General features: G+C 48.6%; 1 protein-coding gene across 1 annotated transcript in view; it reads right to left on the reverse strand.

Annotated features, from left to right (window-relative positions):
- Window positions 1-3,312: 3,312 nt before the first annotated feature.
- The window catches only part of LOC307246393 (protein mono-ADP-ribosyltransferase PARP12), a gene marked incomplete at both ends in the record, with an annotated part of 39,567 nt that continues 25,109 nt past the window's right edge, over window positions 3,313-17,770 (reverse strand). Inside the window, 4 exons of the mRNA XM_080022313.1 lie at window positions 3,313-3,414; window positions 4,195-4,293; window positions 4,400-4,447; window positions 10,584-11,134. Coding sequence (XP_079878439.1) covers window positions 3,313-3,414; window positions 4,195-4,293; window positions 4,400-4,447; window positions 10,584-11,134 — 800 coding nt within the window. The remainder of the gene's footprint in view (window positions 3,415-4,194; window positions 4,294-4,399; window positions 4,448-10,583; window positions 11,135-17,770) is intronic.

The following is a 17,770-nucleotide window of genomic DNA, read 5'->3' on the forward strand; positions in this document are numbered from 1 at the left end:
AAAACAGAAATACTCATCTTTGGTGGAAAGGCTCAAAAACAGAAAATTGTAGCTCATCTTAGTTTTCTGTCCTTGGAGAGCAAGAATGAAGCCAAAAATCTGGGTGTAATCATAGACAGCGATCTAAATTTAAAGAGCAATATAAATCAAATCACAAAATCAGCCTTCTACCATCTAAAAAAAACATTTTATAATTAAGAGGCTTCTTGTCAAAAGAAGACTCCATGCATTATAACGAGTAGATTGGACGTCTGTAATGGCCTATTCACCGGCCTCGTGAAATCAGCTGCGCAGCGGCTACAGTTAATCCAAAATATGGCTGCACGCGTTCTCACTGGGACAAAAAGTTGGAACATCACACCTGTTCTTAGATCTCTACATTGGCTCCCGTCAACTAGAATTGATTTTAAGATTCTGCTACTTGTATATAAAGCTATAAATGGCCTTGTACCTCAGTATATAAAAGAAATGCTAATTATACATGAACCAGCAAGAACTCTCAGGTCCACAGGCAGTGGTCTTTTAACTATCCCTCGTACTGACTCTAAAGCAGGAGAAGCTGCATACTGTATCTATGCCCCAAGTAAATGGGACCTGAGAGGCCCCCCACTCTGAATACTTTTAAAAGCTGTCATGATCTCCGCCTTCTTCTACTTTCCCCTCCCTCTCCTTCGTGTCCCATTAGTCCAACTCCATTCACCTGCGCACACAGCTGTTCCCGATCTGTAATCTAACTACTATATATGCCTCTCTCACCAGTCACTCATTGCCAGATTGTCTTCGACGCTTGCACCAGACCCTCCAGCGTTCTCCAGACTGATTCCCCGCTTCCGACCCGGCCTGCCCCCCCGCCTGTCTTCTGTCTGCACTTCTCGTTATCGAACCTGCCTGTCCCCGACGACGTATCCTGCCTGCTCCCTGCCTGTCTTCCGTCTGCTCTCCAAATAAAAGACATTACCAAATATCCCCGCCTGTCTTTGAGCTGCAATTGGGTCCTAACCACACCCGTTCCAAATGCAGGTTAAAAACCTTGCTGTTCGCTACAGTCTCTGACTAATGACGTCTGTCTGTCTGTGTTACTGGTGCTGGTGCTGTGGCTGCTGCTAACCTTATACCTAAACTTAACCCTTGCTTACCTTATAGCTAAAATTAAGCATCTCTAACCCCTTACCCTAACTTAAACACCTCTAACCTTATACCTCAACTTAACCGTCTCTAACTTGAGTGACTTCTCCGGTTCCGGTGAGAGCTTCCTGTTCCGCTGACTTCTTTGTGTGTGCGTTGCTGTTGTCTTTTTTGCTGTTTTTTGCTGCTGCTGGAGTAGATGTTGCTGCTGCTGTTGTTCTGTGGCTGCTGCTGCTATTTCTGTTGTTGTTGTGTTTCTGTTGTGATATTACAGTGGGAGGATAATAAGAGGGGTACGTTTTCAGAGAGATAGTCAAAAAGATCTCCTTCCCGAGGTCAGAATGGAAAAACTTGACCCATAATTTAGGGACGCTAATTAAAGGACCGTGACTGGATTAAGATGAGACGGTGCACACAGTTGAAATTTCCATTTCTGGTGAGGGCAACCACTTCCGGTTCCGGTGACATCTTTGCTGTGCGTTACTTCGCTGAGATGAGATGGTACACATTGTTGACTCAATACAGATGAGATTTCTGGTTCCGGTGACATTTTCGCTTGTGCGCTGTTGCTGCTACCATTGCTGCTACTATTGCTGCTGCTGCTTTCTATTGCTGGTATTGTCGTTGTGGCTGCTAACCTTATACCTAAACTTAACCATCCACCATGACTGGATTAAGATGAGATGGTGCACACAGTTGAAATCTCAGTGTCTGAGGGCTGCGACTTCCGGTTCCGGTGAGGTCTTTGCTGTGCGTTGCTTCCCTGAGAACTGTTGACTCAATACAGAGGGGATTTCTGGTTCCGGTGAGAGCTACCACTTCCGGTTCCGGTGACGTCTTCACTTGTGCCCTGATGCTGCTGCTTTTGTTGCTGCTGGTACAGTAGCCGCTAGTGTTGTTGTTGTTGGTGCTGCTAACCTTATACCTTAACTGGTGAGGTCTTTGCGTGTGTTACTGTTGTTACTCCTGCTTTGGTTTTGCTGTTGTTGCTGCTGGCGTTGCTGTTGCTGCGGTTGTTTCTGTTGTGATATTACAGTTAGAGGATCATAAGAAGGGTGTGTTTTCGGAGCTAGTCAAAAGGATCTCCCTCCCGAGGTCTGATAGAAAACTTGACCCATAACTTAGGGACGCTAATTAAAGGACCGTGACTGGATAAAGATTAGATGGTGCACACAGTTGAAATTTCCGTTTCCGGTGAGGGCTACCGGTTCCGGTGACATCTTTGCTGTGCTTTACTTCGTTGAGATGAGATGGTACACACTGTTGACTCAATACAGATGAGGAGATTTCTGGTTCCGGTGAGAGCTACCACTTCCGGTCCCGGTGACGTCTTCCCTTGTGCGCTGTTGCTGCGGTTGTCTGCTGCTGTTATTGTCACTGCTGGTGTTGTCATTGCTGCTGCTGGTGCTGTTGTTGGTGCCGCTAACCTTATACCTTAACTGGTGTTGTCGTTGCTGCTGCTAACCTTATACCTTAACTCTCGCTTACCTTATACCTCAACTTAACGTAACCTTATACCTCGACTTAACGGTGAGAGCTACCGGTTCCGGTGAAGTCTTTGCGTGTACGTCGATGTTGCTGCTGCCGTTGTTGTTATTTCTGTGGCGGCGGCTGCTGCTGTTTTCTGTTGCTGCCACTGTGGTTGGAGTCGCTTTTTATTGTTGTTTTTGTTGTTGCTGTTGTTTCAGGGGCATTCTTTTGTAATGACTGGCTGACAACTACGTTCTCCTTCTTTTTTGTATTTCTTTGGAAAGCGCATTGTGTTGCCCTGGTATGAAATGCGCTCTATAAATAAAGTATGACTTGACTTAAAGTGACCAACTTTGCATCAATCTAGAGGATTGTGGATTTTGTTTGTGATTCTTCCTTTTCTCGTATCTATAAAATTATAACAGGGCAAGAGAGCTGAAAAGCTAGTTGGTAGATTGAAAGGATTATGAAAGCTGATGAGAAAGAAACAAGTAAGAAGAAAGACTATGAAAGTGGAAAGGTTAACACAATGTATTTGGGAATTCTGATGGAACTTGGAGCTGGTTGGGGTGCAGGGGGGCGGTTGTCGGCCTTTACTCCTGCTGCACGGATTCTCTGCAGCAGGTGCCCCGGGGGTGGTGGAGGGCCCATGTATCTGGTCGCCTGCTGCCACGGGGGGGGGTTAACATCCGGATGCTCTGCGCTGAGCACACTCGGCTACGTGGGTGGTTCAGTGGGAGGCCGGGGCTTGCAACTGGTCGGCTTTGGTGGGGTGGGCCTTGCTCTGCGCGGGTGGGCATGGGGGTGCTGCTGGCCCGCCTGCGGGACAGGCAGTTTGGGCGGGGTGTTGGTCTGTCACCGCGGGGCCTTGCTCCGGGCCTGCAGTCCGGGCCTGGGTTCTGCTGCTGCATCTCTTGCCTGCACATTGGGGTGGGTTGTATGTGTGCACCTAAGGGAGGCGGGGTCTCCTCGTGCTCCCTGGGACTGGGTTATGCTCCTCTGGGCTCCTCATGGGGGTTGCTGCACGGGCTTCTCTAGGGGCCGGGGGTCTCAAAGTTCAGGTTTTATTCATATCAAACAAGTTAGAAAAAACAATTTCTTATCAACAGTAAATAATATTTACACGACCGTAGACTGACGTTCCGGATGGTGCGTTCAAAAACCTCCGATCTTTCATTGCTGCTTGGCTATTTTCGGCGTTGGGAATCTGTGATGTTGAGCCCTTCAGCCCTGATTGGGGAGGCCTCCTCTGCTGTGTTGGTTATGTTTATTTTGATAAATATTAGTTAGAGATATGAGTCAATACATTCAGGTGGACGATTTTAGTTGATGCAAGGCGCTCGTAGTGTGTTATGAAACACTTTGTCCAGCGCTTGTGCACATCCATGTGGATCTCTAATGGTTTTAACACACACACTGTGGAATTAAACAACTCTGTCAGTTTGTTATGAACTGTCAGTTTTTAGAAAGATGTCCGAGATTACTCCTCCCACGGCTGGAGCGCATTTCTCCAAACAAAAGCGTAGATTTATTTTTGTTTTCTCTCCTTCATTCCTTAATGGAATGAAACAAAAGCCCTGAGCCCCGCCCGTATCCCACATCGCTCCAAGCGCTGCCCTGCTCCACCGTGGTGAAATCGGGGGCTAACTTTGGATCTGGGCCGGGCCTGATGAGAACCACTTCCCCTGAGGCGTCTACCTGCACCAGCAAATACTCTCACACTGTCTAGCTTTGACATTGCATAGTATAGAAGTACAATATCCTCTTATTTGTCATATTATATTGTTCATTTTGTCCACTCTACATCCACTGCAGCCTGGTCATCCTGGAAGCGGGATTCCTCCTTCTGTCCCTTCTCACAGAGAAGTGGGAGTGTGGGAGTTTTTCCTTTGCCTGGATGTGGGTTCAGACCAGGAGATGCTGTTGATTTCTCTGTGAAATGTGGGTTTGCAAAGTTCTTTCAGACTGCACTGTGATTAAGGGATATATGAATAAACTGGACTTTTAAATAAGGCCTTGTGGATCGAATATGATGAAAATTCAGCAACTGGATTGATTATTTATCGCCTCAAATTGGTTCAGACACACATTTTGGTGGACTGATAAGGTGAAATAAGTGAAAGTTAGGGAGTAAATACAACGAAACCCGGAAGCCATGCTCCAACCCCATTGGCTCACAGAACTAGGGGCCTCGGGAGTGTAGCTCCTCCCACTGAAACAACCCGTTTTAAGACAAGGTGGATACGACGCATGTAAAAATGGCTCAAATGCATAGTCTGAGTGGTATTTTCAGCAAAAATAATTTAAAAGTTGTTTTGAGGACCTTAGAGACCATATATAAAAAAAGAAGAATAATAGGTCCTTAAGACTTATTTTCATGAGGTAGTTATTTTTCATGTGTGTCTACAGAAGCGATTCAAACCTATGGGCTATGGCCCACTGGTGGGCCACGAGGGTATTGCAAGTGGGCCGCCAAATCATGGGCAAAATACATTGATTTTATTGAAAAAATAAATAAATAATTACAAAAACGTTTTTAAATGTAAAAAATAAAATAAATAAATAAACATTACATGGTATTTTTTCTTTAAAACCTTCAACAATGCATCATTAATGATGGATAGGAACTTATGTTAGGGCAGTCGCGCCTGCCTGTTTTTGGGACAGGCACGGAAGACGAACCGTTACCACTGTGCGTGCTGTGTTCCAAGATTTTATCAAACGAAGCTCTGAAGCCGTTTATGTTAGGCCCACGCCCAGCGCCACTAGAGGCCGCTCTTGCCCCATCTGCAGCTCCCCCCTTGAGCCAATTGCACACACTTGGGATCACCCGGATTACCCATCAGATGGCCCCCCTCGAGCTGCTTCTCTCTGGCAACCAGTCCTTGAGGTTCTTCCTCATCCATTCCCCCCTGAACCCCCTGGTCCTGGGGTACCCCTGGCTCCGGATCCACAACCCTCAGATGGACTGGCGCTCGGGTAGGGTGAGCGCCTGGAGCACACACTGCCATGCCCACTGCCACCGCTCGGCCTCTACCCCGCCGCCGGACACGCCGCCGAGGGACCACAAGAGCCCCGATCTGTCCTCGGTTCCCTCACAATATCTGGACCTGGCCCCTGTTTTCAGCAAGCAGGGCGCACTATCCCTACCACCTCATCGCCCCTACGACTGTCGCAATCAACCTCCTGCCAGGCTCCCCCTCCCCTGCCGTCGCCTGTATAACGTCTCCCGGCCTGAACAGGAGGCCATGGAGACCTACATCTGCGACTCTCTCGCTGCCAGGCTCATTTGCCCCTCGTTGTCTCCGCTGGGCGCAGGGTTCTTCTTCGTCGCCAAGAAGGACAAGACCCTCCGTCCCTGCATTGACTTCAGGGGACTCAACGACATCACAATCAAGAACAAGTACCCCTTGCCCCTGATGGACTCAGTCTTCGTCCACATCCGGGGTGCCACCCACTTCTCCAAACTCGACCTCCGCAACGCTTACCACCTTTGTGTATCTCAACGACATCTTGATTTTTTCCAAATCCCTCTCCGACCACGTAAAACACGTACGCCTGGTGCTGCAGCGGCTCCTGGAGAACCGTCTGTTTGTTAAGGCCAAGAAGTGTGTCTTCCATGTTCCGTCCGTTTCCTTCCTAGGATTCATCATTGGCCGAAGGAGGCTTGGCTGACCCCAAGAAGGTGGCCGCCATGATGGAGTGGCCAACCCCAGCCAATAGGAAGCAACTCCAACGCTTCCTTGGGTTTGCAGACTTCCACCGGCGCTTCATCCGAAACTTCAGCCGTATCACCGCTCCCCTCTCAGTCCTTCCCTCCACCGCAGTGGGTTCAAGTGGATCCCCGCGGCCGAGGCCGCATTCCTCGACCTCAGAAGCCGCTTTTCGTCGGCCCCAGTCTTGGCCCAGCCCGACGCCAACCTCCAGTTCGTGGCAGAGGTGGACGCTTCGGACACGGGGGTAGGAGCGGTACTGTCGCAGCGCTCTCCAACCGACGGTAAGCTTCACCCCTGTGCCTTTCTCTCCCGCATGCTCACCCTACCCGAGCGCAATTAGGATGTGGGCAACTAGCCATGGAGGAGTGGCGCCACTGGCTTGAGTGAGCAAACCACCCCTTCGTCGTCTGGATCATAAGAACCTGGCCTATATCCGGACGGCGAAGGGGCTCAACTACCGGCAGTGGGCGTTGACACCACCCCATTCCGGCCTCCTCCGCCCGTTACCCATCCCGACTCGTCCTTGGTCCCACATCGCCCTGGACTTTGTCACTGGTCTCCCACCATCCCGGGGCAACACTACCATCCTGACGGTGGTGGACCGCTTTTCTAAAGCGCATCACTTCCTCGCCCTGCCCAAACTACCATTGGCAAGGGAGAACACGGACCTGCTGGTGGCCGAGGTGTTCCACCGCCATGGCATCCCGGCAGACGTGGTGTTGCACCGAGGTCCCCAGTTCACCTCCCAGGTCTGGCGTGCCTTCTGCTCGGCCCTGGGGGCACAGGTCAGTCTCTCCTCCGGTTTCCACCTCCTGACCAACGGCCAGACGGAGCGGGCAAACCAGGAAGTGGAAGCCATGCTCCGCTGCCTGACAACCACCAGCCCCACCTCCTGGAGCGACCAGATGCCGTGGGCCAAATACACCCACAACACCCTGGTCAACGCCTCCTCTGGTCTGTCGCCCTTCCGCTGTTCCCTGCCCAGGAGGTTGAGATCGCCGTACCCTTCGTCCAGGCCCACATCCGTCGCTGCCGGAGGACGTGGAGGAGGGCCCGCTCTGCCTTACTCCTAGGGGTGCGCCCGCACCCACATACGTCCCCAGACAGATGGTATGGCTCTCCACAAAGGACTTGCCCCTCAAGGTGGACTCCCGAAAACTCGCTCCCCGGTATGTGGGTCCCTTCCCCATTGTGTCAATCATCAACCCCTGTGCCGTACGCCTCCGTCTCCCTCCCTCCCTCCGTGTCCACTCCACCTTTCATGTGTCCCTGCTTAAGCCGGTGGTTTCCAGCCCTCTCTCCCTCCCCGCCAAGGCCCCACCACCCCCCCGCACCATCGGCGGTCACCCGGCCTACACAGTGCAGCGCCTGCTGGATGTGCAGCCCCGTGGAGGGGCCTCCAGTACCTCGTGGACTGGGAGGGGTACAGTCCGGAGGAACGCTCCTGGGTCCCCCGGAGACAGATCCTGGATGCCTCCCTCATCCGGGATTTCAATCGGACTCCAAATATCCGCCAAGGGCCATCCGTAGAGGGGGGGGTACTGTTAGACCCACGGCCTCCCAGCACCACTAGAGGCCGCTCTTGCCTCATCTGCAGCTCCCTCCTTGAGCCAATTGCACACACCTGGGATCAATTACCTGCATCACTTCACACAGTATTTAGTCTCCAGCTTCCCAGTCATTCATTGCCAGACCGTCAACTAGCTTACCCGAGTTGTACAGCTACTGGCTCCATTCCTAGTTCCAAGTTCCAAGCTCCTAGCACTTGTTTCAAGTCCCTAGTTTATGTCTCCTTGTTTCGTCTTCCCCTTACCTGCTTGCCTCCTCTCGTCGACCCAGTCTGGCCGTCCCTCTCCAGCCAGCCCGGTTTACCTGCATGTCTCCGCTCGTTGATCAAGGCTGTCCGACCCTCTCCATACAGCCCTGTTCCCCGTCTCTCCACCCGGATCCTGGACCCCTCCTCCCGGTCATCATCATCCCTGCCCAGCCCTGCTCCACCCCTACCTCACCGGGTCCCCCGGCCAGCTCCACCGTGTGGGCTAATAAACATCCTTTGTTTGCCTCCCGTCTCCCAGGGTCGTGCATTTGGGTCTCCCCTAGCCCTGGTCGTGACAGTTTAAACTGCACCGTCACCTCCAGACAAAACATCATTTGGACACGTCCAAGCCGCTTGAATTTTTCGATCAGGTATCGAGTATTCGAGAACCAGGTTCGAGTATCAGGGCAAGAAGAAAGTCATGGAAACGTCATGTATGGGCACCGAGAACACAAAGGCAGCGGAAGCGTCTATCAGGTCGCCCGACTAAAAGCCAAGCCTGGTAAGCTGCATACAATTGGGGAGAATTTAAATCTTCCTGCCACAAAAGTGATCGTGGGGGTAATGGGAGAGAGGAGTGCGAGCCAATCAACCTCATCTCATTGTCTGGTAACTCAGTCAAACGCAGGATTGAGGAGATGGCAGAGAACGTGTCAGAACGGCTGATAACGAGCGTACCAGAGAGTCGTTTATGGAAAATGGATATGTGGACCAGGCTAGTTGACCGGTCCAACTCTGACTCATTTGAGAATCTACCTTCCTACTCTACCTTTTTTCATTGTAATTTGAGATTGTTCATTGGTACATAAAGTTCACCTCAATTAAAACAGGCCATTTTCAAATTTTAGATCATTTATTACAAGTTTTTCAAACCCCAATTCATGAACGGAGAATCATGATTAGGAATCCAGGCAGAAAACAATAACTCTAAGCCTATATGGTGTGGGGATGGTGTGGTTTGAGCAGCCACACCTGTCCTGGGTCCAGGTAACTGGACCCAGGATTGGTGTGGCTGTACACCTGTTGCTCATCAGAGTAATTAACGAGCAGCAGGTAAAACCCTAATCCCCCCCCCATACACACACAGACACACACACACACACACAGGAGAGGAGCCCTTGTTATGACATGTGTCCATCTGCTCCAGGCTTGTTCCACCTTACCCACTCACCACAATAAACTTGTATTTTCAACTCCATCGTCTGTCTCTGTGCTGGAGAGCCCTGGAAACACCACTCGGGTGGGGTGGGGCAGGTGGATCTGCCAGAGCAATGTTTCATAATGTATTTCAAACTGAGTTGTGGTTTGAGAGTTTGATCCATTAGGAAGAGAAGAACCATCACCACAAATTTAAAAAAATCTGGATAATTTGTAACAAAATACTTATTATCTAAACATTTAAAACTCAATGAAAGGGGTAAAGGTTTAATTCAAATGTTTCTGTTTCTACTCTTTACACCAGGCTTGTTCAACTGGTGGCCTGCGGGCCAAAAGAGGCCCATGTATTACTGCGGACTGAATGAATTTGAAGGTTATTAACATTAACTTCAGAATAACCTGCTGCACAATTACCGTAGGATTACCTCAGAATTACCTGCCGCAAGGAATCTAAAGGTCCAACAGCCATGTGACTGTGAAAGCAGCGTGCACACCTGAGAGGACTTTGTCTGGAAATCATTTCAAGCTTGTCAATTGATTAGATCATTTGAAGAATATGAAAACAATTTTACTTTTTCTTTGTTTACCAGCTTGAAAATCATAATTTACACCAACAAGTTAATATCACCAGTATTACGAAAAATTATGAACTGTCTTTGGGATCTTTTCAAGGCCTTCGGCGTGCTTTGGCCTCCAAAGGACCGGGCAATATAATGGCCATTAAAGTGAGAATTCCAAGTGGGAATTTCAGGGAAGATCACTCTGACTAGGGTTTGCCGAGGTAACAGAACGATGCAAAGTTGCCTTTGCATCGTTTATTTATTGAAAAACACTCCAACTTGGATCCAAACTACGCTATGCTACTGATGCAAGACGGTTTGTAAACGATTTGTTCATAGTGTATAAATCTTTTAAATTAGTCGGGAGCCAGGGTCACTGCGACAAAAGAGTCATTCGTCTCGTTTTGTTTGCGACTCGGTATCTTCGGCCAGACGCAATCCCGACTACATCAACAATTTTGTAGTTAATTTGCTGCTGTTCGATCTGGAGATTAATAAATCCTCTCTCTCACTCTATATCTCTCCATCTTAATTGCTGGACAACAAGGCATTTTTTGGGGTTTGGATGCTAAATCAGTAATTAATTGATTGATGGCAATTTATTATAAAGTTTTTAGTTATTTTAAACTTTTTTTTGTAAGTATTTGACACATAACAAAAGCGAATAACGGCCCTAACGCATCACGTTTTTTACCAGTCATCTAATAATCAGGCGCATCAAACCTGCGACTAACTCACAACACAGGAATCAGATTCTTTCTTTGTGCCCTGACTCGCAGTTGACCCCTTCAGGGTTGAAGAAGAGAAAGCAGACTGAAATGAAGAGGCAGTAGGCCAGGATGCAGTAGACGAAGAAGAGCGAGTAGACCCAGATGCAGAGGACGAAGTAGAGGGAGTAGACTGAGATGCAGGAGATGAAGAAAAGGAATTAGATATTAGAGATGCAGTGGATGCAGCAGCATACATTGAGGATGCCGACAGCGACTGCCCCGCTGGCCTTGGGCGGTACTGCATCTGGGCGGGCGTGGCCCTGCCCTCCCTGTAGCGGAGCAGGTACTCAGGGTAGATCTGCTGCTTCTCAAACAACACAAAGATGGAGGGCGAGCGGACGTCATTCACACAGCTGTCGTAGAAGTGGGTGTGGCTGCCCTCCTTGGACGGGGGGCGCAGGTAGGTGGAGCATCCCAGGGCGTAGTCGCCCACTAGCACCCGGCACACCAGCAGCGTCTTGAGGCGGTCATCGCCCGTGTAGTTGTGGGAGTAGCTGGCGTCCCGGGCAAAGTAGCTGCCTGCCAGTGGGAAGAGGAAGTAGGAGGGCGGGGTCAGGGTGGAGATGCGACATAAAACCTCATGGTACTGTATCGATCATCGTTTCAAGATTCAAGATTCAAGAGGTTTATTCGTCACATACATTTACATACTTTCATATATAATATGCAGTGAAATGCCAATGCAACACAACCCGTGATTACGCACAAAATGTTCTGGACTAAACACAATAGCTACCTAAAATTTTCTACTTGACCAACTGATTCCGAAAATGTAATGTAGTAAGTAAGTTGAATAATATAGAATAAAATAAAATAAGATTAAAAAAAAATATTTGGTCAATAACAACAGTTCATCTCAATACTTTGTTATATACCCTTTGTTTGCAATGACGGAGGTCAAACATTTTCTGTAAGTCTTCACAAGGTTTTCACACACTGTTGCTGGTATTTTGGCCCATTCCTCCATGCAGATCTCCTCTAGAGCAGTGATGTTTTGGGGCTGTCGCTGGGCAACACGGACTTTCAATTCCCTCCAAAGATTTTCTATGGGGTTGAGATCTGGAGACTGTCTAGGCCACTCCAGGACCTTGAAATGCTTCTTACGAAGCCACTCCTTCGTTGCCCGGGCGGTGTGTTTGGGATCATTGTCATGCTGAAAGACGCAGCCACGTTTCATCTTCAATGCCCTTGCTGATGGAAGGAGGTTTTCACTCAAAATCTCACAATACATGGCCCCATTCATTCTTTCCTTTACACGGATCAGTCGTCCTGGTCCCTTTGCAGAAAAACAGCCCCAAAGCATGATGTTTCCACCCCCATGCTTCACAGTAGGTATGGTGTTCTTTGGATGCAACTCAGCTTTCTTTCTCCTCCAAACACAACAAGTTGAGTTTTTACCAAAAAGTTCTATTTTGGTTTCATCTGACCATATGACATTCTCCCAATCCTCTTCTGGATCATCCAAATGCTCTCTAGCAAACTTCAGACGGGCCTGGACATGTACTGGCTTAAGCAGGGGGACACGTCTGGCACTGCTGGAGTCCCTGGCGGCGTAGTGTGTTACTGATGGTAGCCTTTGTTACTTTGGTCCCAGCTCTCTGCAGGTCATTCACTAGGTCCCCCCGTGTGGTTCTGGGATGTTTGCTCACCATTCCTATGATCATTTTGACCCCATGGGGTGAGATCTTGCGTGGAGCCCCAGATCGAGGGAGATTATCAGTGGTCTTGTATGTCTTCCATTTTCTAATAATTGCTCCCACAGTTGATTTCTTCACAACAAGCTGCTTACCTATTGCAGATTCAGTCTTCCCAGCCTGGTGCAGGTCTACAATTTTGTTTCTGGTGTCCTTTGACAGCTCTTTGGTCTTGGCCATAGTGGAGTTTGGAGTGTGACTGTTTGAGGTTGTGTACAGGTGTCTTTTATACTGATAACAAGTTTAAACAGGTGCCATTAATACAGGTAACGAGTGGAGGACAGAGGAGCCTCTTAAAGAAAAAGTTACAGGTCTGTGGAAGCCAGAAATCTTGCTTGTTTGTAGGTGACCAAATACTTTTTTTACCGAGGAATTTACCAATTAATTCATTTAAAATCCTACAATGTGATTTTCTGATTCTTTCCCCCCATTCTGTCTCTCATAGTCGAAGTGAACCTATGATGAAAATTACAGGCCTCTCTCATCTTTTTAAGTGGGAGAACTTGCACAATTGGTGGCTGACTAAATACTTTTTTGCCCCACTGTATAGGGGATAGGCTTTTTATGTATAAACAGATATGTGCATTAAAGTGCCATGTGAATAAAGTGAGGTAGTGTGTGGAGATATACAGTACAGTATACAACAGTACGACGCAGCAATAAGGTAACACCGAACAGAACAGCAATACAGCACAGTATGCAGTAACCCAGAACAGTGATACAGTATGCAGTACAGTATGCTGCATACAGTACAGTTAGGTAGTGGAGACAATGTGTGTGACTCAGTGAGGACGCCTGGTGAGTTCAGCGTTGACAGTTCTTATGGCTTGAGGAAGAAACTCCGTCTCAGTGTCTCTGTTCTCGCTGTGTGACTGTGGAGGCTCTTGCCCGACTGCAGCAGCTGGAACAGCCCGTTGTTGGGGTGGTGAGGATCCTTCATGATCCTGCAGCTCTGCTTCTACACCTCCTGGTGTATAAGTCCTGCAAGGAGGGGAGGGTAGCTCCAGTGGTACGTTCACTGAACGCACCATTCTCTGCAGGGCCCGCCTGTCCTGAAAAGTACAGTTTCCCAAACCAGGCAGCAATGTTGCCTGTCAGGATGCTCTCCACCGCTCCACAGTAGAAGGACTTGAGGATCCTCAAGAGATCCGGAATTTCCTCAGCTGCCAGAGGTGGTAAAGACGCTGCCTCGCCTTCCTCACCAGAGTGTCTGTTTGTAAAGTCCATGTTAAGTCCTCTGTGATGTGGACTCCCAGGTACTTGAGCCGCTCACCCTGTCAACAGAAGTCCCATTAATCACCAAAGGCGCGTGCATCCTAGGTTGTAATCCACGCCTAAAGTCCACAATAAGCTACTTAGTTTTGCTGACGTTCAGGAGGAGGCTGTTGTCCTGGCACCAGAGTGACAGGTCAGTCACCTCCTCGCGGTAGGCCTTCTCATCGCCGTCGGTGATCAGGCCCACAACAACGGTGTCGTCAGCAAACCTGATGATGGTGTTGGAGCTGGACCTGGCCACACAGTTATGTGTGTACAGGGAGTACAGTAGGGGGCTGAGGACGCAGCCCTGGGGGGATCCTGTATTCAGAGTGAGGGAGCCGGACATGTGCTTCCCCACCCTAACCACCTGGGGCCGGGCTGAGAGGAAGTCCAGGATCCAGGCACACAGCGGAGTATACAGTCTGAGCTCCTGCAGCTTGACAGCCAGTCTGGAGGGGACTATGGTATTAAAGCTGAACTACGAGCCGTACGAGCATTCAGAAGCTCAGCAGATGGACATATCCACCCACGTTTTTCTGGTTTGGGAATATCCGAACTTACACCGTGGAAACGATGCTTGCGCTAACATGGCTACGAAGCTCACAGCCACTTCCGTAAACTCGCTGACGTCACTTGAACTTGATTGGAACATGTCCCAGTCAACGGCAGTCAGAGCGTCCTGAAGCGCAGCCTCTGATTGGTCCATCCACCGCTTCACTTCCCTCGTCACCACCAATTCTCGCACGATCAGAGGCCTGTAAACGGGAACCAGCGAAATCGTGGTGTGATCAGATTGCCTGAAAGGAGGGAGCGAAACGGTCTTGTATCCGTTCTTGTAAGGTGTGTAACAATGGTCCAAAGTTCTATCTCCCCTGGTGGCACACGTGATGTGTTGGTAGAAATTAGGCCAGAACTTTTTAAGGTTCACCCGGTTAAAGTCCCCAGTCACCACCACAGCCGGATCAGGATGTTTGTTTTGAAATCCACACAACACATCATACAGGTCTGATAGTGCTCGGCGTTCACTTGCAGTTGAATATAAACAGCTGTGGTGATGACTGTACTGAATTCCCGGGGGAGATAAAATGGACGGCAGGAGTCCTGATGTTGTTGGGGGGGCACTAGCGGTTGTTTATCATGAGGCAGATGCCTACACCCTTGGATTTGCCCGACTCCCTCGATCTGTCGGCGCGGAATACGGAGAAGAACTCGGCTGGACGAATGGCTTCATCTGGCACCAGCGGGTTCAGCCACGTCTCCGTCAGGCAGAGGATGCAACAGTTTCTCGTATCCCGTTGGAATGTAATCCTCACCGAAGTTCATCCACCTTGTTCTCCTGAGACTGAACGTTGGCAAGAAGGATGCTTGGCAGAGGTAGACGGTAAGGTTGCGTCCTCATTCTGACCCAATTGCCGTCTCGTTTGCCACGGTGCTTTCTCCGTGAGCCCGCCCGTGAACAGTGGCTCCATTGTTGTTGTTGTTGTTGTGTTGTTGTTGTTGTGTTGAGAGTGTTGGCACGTAAAAATCTCTCGCGGCCACTCTAGATCCACAGATAAAAGGCCTAAAGTTGTTCTTTCAGGGTTTTGCAGTGCAGCTCCGCGAGGCGTTTTCGGAGCCAGTGGATTGGCGCCCTGCCCCTGCCAGGTCCCTGCTCAGCGCGCCATTTGTGGGAGTTCCTGCCCACAGGTAAGGGTTTAGGGAGGGAGACAGAGTCTTTCTGGCCGCGGTGTGCCAACATGGCGAGAGTTTTATTCTCCATTTCATAAGGACATTTTTAAAGCTGTGTTGCAATTGACAAGATGGGACTTAAATGGGACAAGCTGTGTAGTTACAATGGATGGACTCCAGCAATGACATGCGAACGCAAAGGAATGCCTCTATGGTGGGCACCAAGGTGCAAAAGAGTGGAGGTGAGGCTGTTAAAATGCACTGTTATCATCCACCAAGAAGCCCTCTGTGCAAAGACATTCCAGCTTGGTGATGTGATGAACACTGTTGTGAAAACTATCAACATAACTCGAGCACGAGGAAAAGGAGCGCTACAGAGAATTTCAAGCTTTCCTATCTGATGTCGATGCTGAATATGGGGACCTACTCTACCATACTGATGTGCGCTGGCTAAGTCGCAGCTCTGTGCTGCAGCAGTTTTATTCCCTGAGATCAGAAATCAACCAGTTTTTGAAAGTGAAGGACCGACCTCTTCATGAACTGAGTGACGGTTGGCAGACCTGGCTTTTTTTAGTTGATCTTACTGATAATCTTAACACATTGAACAAGAGCCTACAAGGCAAAGACCAGCTCAGACCCAGGAACTGCTCTGTTGAGCGGCTATCCACAGCAGGAGACTGGGTGATGACAGTAGACCTCGAGAGGCAGCTGAAAATTCCATCACACGTCGCCCAGACTTTTTGGGACAAGACATCATCTTGGTCTCAGAGGCCACAAGACAGCTCATCCTACTGGAACTGACAGTGCCCTGGGAAGAGCGAATGGAGGAAGCACAAGAGAGGAAGAGGGCCAAGTACCAGGAGCTGGTGGAGGACTGCTGCAGGTGTGGTTGGAGGACCAGGTGCATGCAGTCTGCGGTTTGCAAGCTATTCCCTCAGCAAGGCCTATGGAGTGCTGGGCATTATGGGCCTGAAGAGGAAAAAAGCCATCAACAATAACGTGGAGCCAGCGGAAAAGGCGTCTGGATGGCTGTGGCTAAAAAGGGGTGACCAGTGGGGTAAGTTGCATGTTGCTTGGATACAGGCCGAGGCTTGATCAACCCTGGTTTGGGTCACCTGGACGAGGGTGTTTGTTGCAAGACCTGAAACACCCAATGACACCACAATACAACATTGATGATCTGTGTCCAAGTTTGACCATCAGAAGATGTAATTAAAACTGAAGAATCAACATCAGCTTCTCTCCCTACCTGACTTCTACCGGAGCTTGGAAAAAGGCAAGTTTCCTCTGAAAAGACGCCACGCAAGAATAATGATGAGTCTGTTCGGCTCAACATACGTACATATGTGAGCCAACATTTTCACTGTTAACTCTGAACAAGAGCAGATTGAAAACCAAAATGACCGACAGCCGTCTCTGTGATGTCCTTCTAATTTCAACCACCAAACTTTCTCCTGACCTGCAGGCCTTCAATCCAAAGCGCAGCATCACTGCTCCCAATGAGTACCACTGCAACGCTGTTTCCATTATAGGTGAGTTAAAAATATATTACAAAGTATTCATGCATTAAGCCCAATTACTTAATAAATTCAGTCAATTAAAGTTGATAACATTTTCTAACAAACGTTAGTTGATGTGTTAACAAGCCCAATAACTAATTTGCATAACAACTTGAAATACACCCATCCCCTTTTCCCCTTATTTCCCCCTTTTTACAGGACTGTGAAGGGGGATCACCATCCTGACTAAGAAGCAATCTGAGGCTGCTGTTTTGAGAATGTGCTGACAAACGTTTTTGTCACAAAATAAATGAAAACTCATTAATGGAAAGTTGTGATGTAGGCTGTTTTTTTTTCTTTAAGCATATTCAATTATCAAGCATAACCTACACACCTACATTTGATTAATTTTGCTAACTTTAATACACAAGAGGTGAGGGGATATACCTCACCTCAAGTGAGTGGCCCAGCCCTCGTATATTTTTCTGTATGTTGCCCTCAGTGAAAAATTTTGGACACTCCTGCCTTACCCTTATCGTATCCTACTGTATCGTATTGTATCCTACCCTATCCTACTGTATTGTATCGTATCCTACTGTATCGTATTGTATCCTACTGTACTGTATTGTATCATATTCTCCTGTATCATACTGTATCCTACTGTACTGTATTGTATCCTACTGTGTTTTACAACATAGTATTGTATCCTACTGTATTTTATGGTATCCTACTCTATCGTATTGTATCCTACTGTATCGTATTGCATCCTACTGTATCCTATCATATCATATCCTATTGTATTGTATCCTCCTATATTGTAATTAATCCTACTGTATTGTATTGTATCCTACTGTATCATATCATATCCACAGACACTCTGGAGAGAAAGGAGAGGCGGCGTCTTTACCACGTCAGGCAGCTGAAGAAATTCAGGGTCTCGGTGTCAACACTAAACTCACCAGAGGTCCTAACAAAAAGCACTGAGACACTCACACAGGCCTCACTGCCTTACTGTACTGTATGTAGCGTACTGTACT

Source organism: Zeus faber (genome assembly GCF_960531495.2).
Source record: "Zeus faber genome assembly, chromosome: 21".
NCBI lineage: Eukaryota > Metazoa > Chordata > Actinopteri > Zeiformes > Zeidae > Zeus > Zeus faber.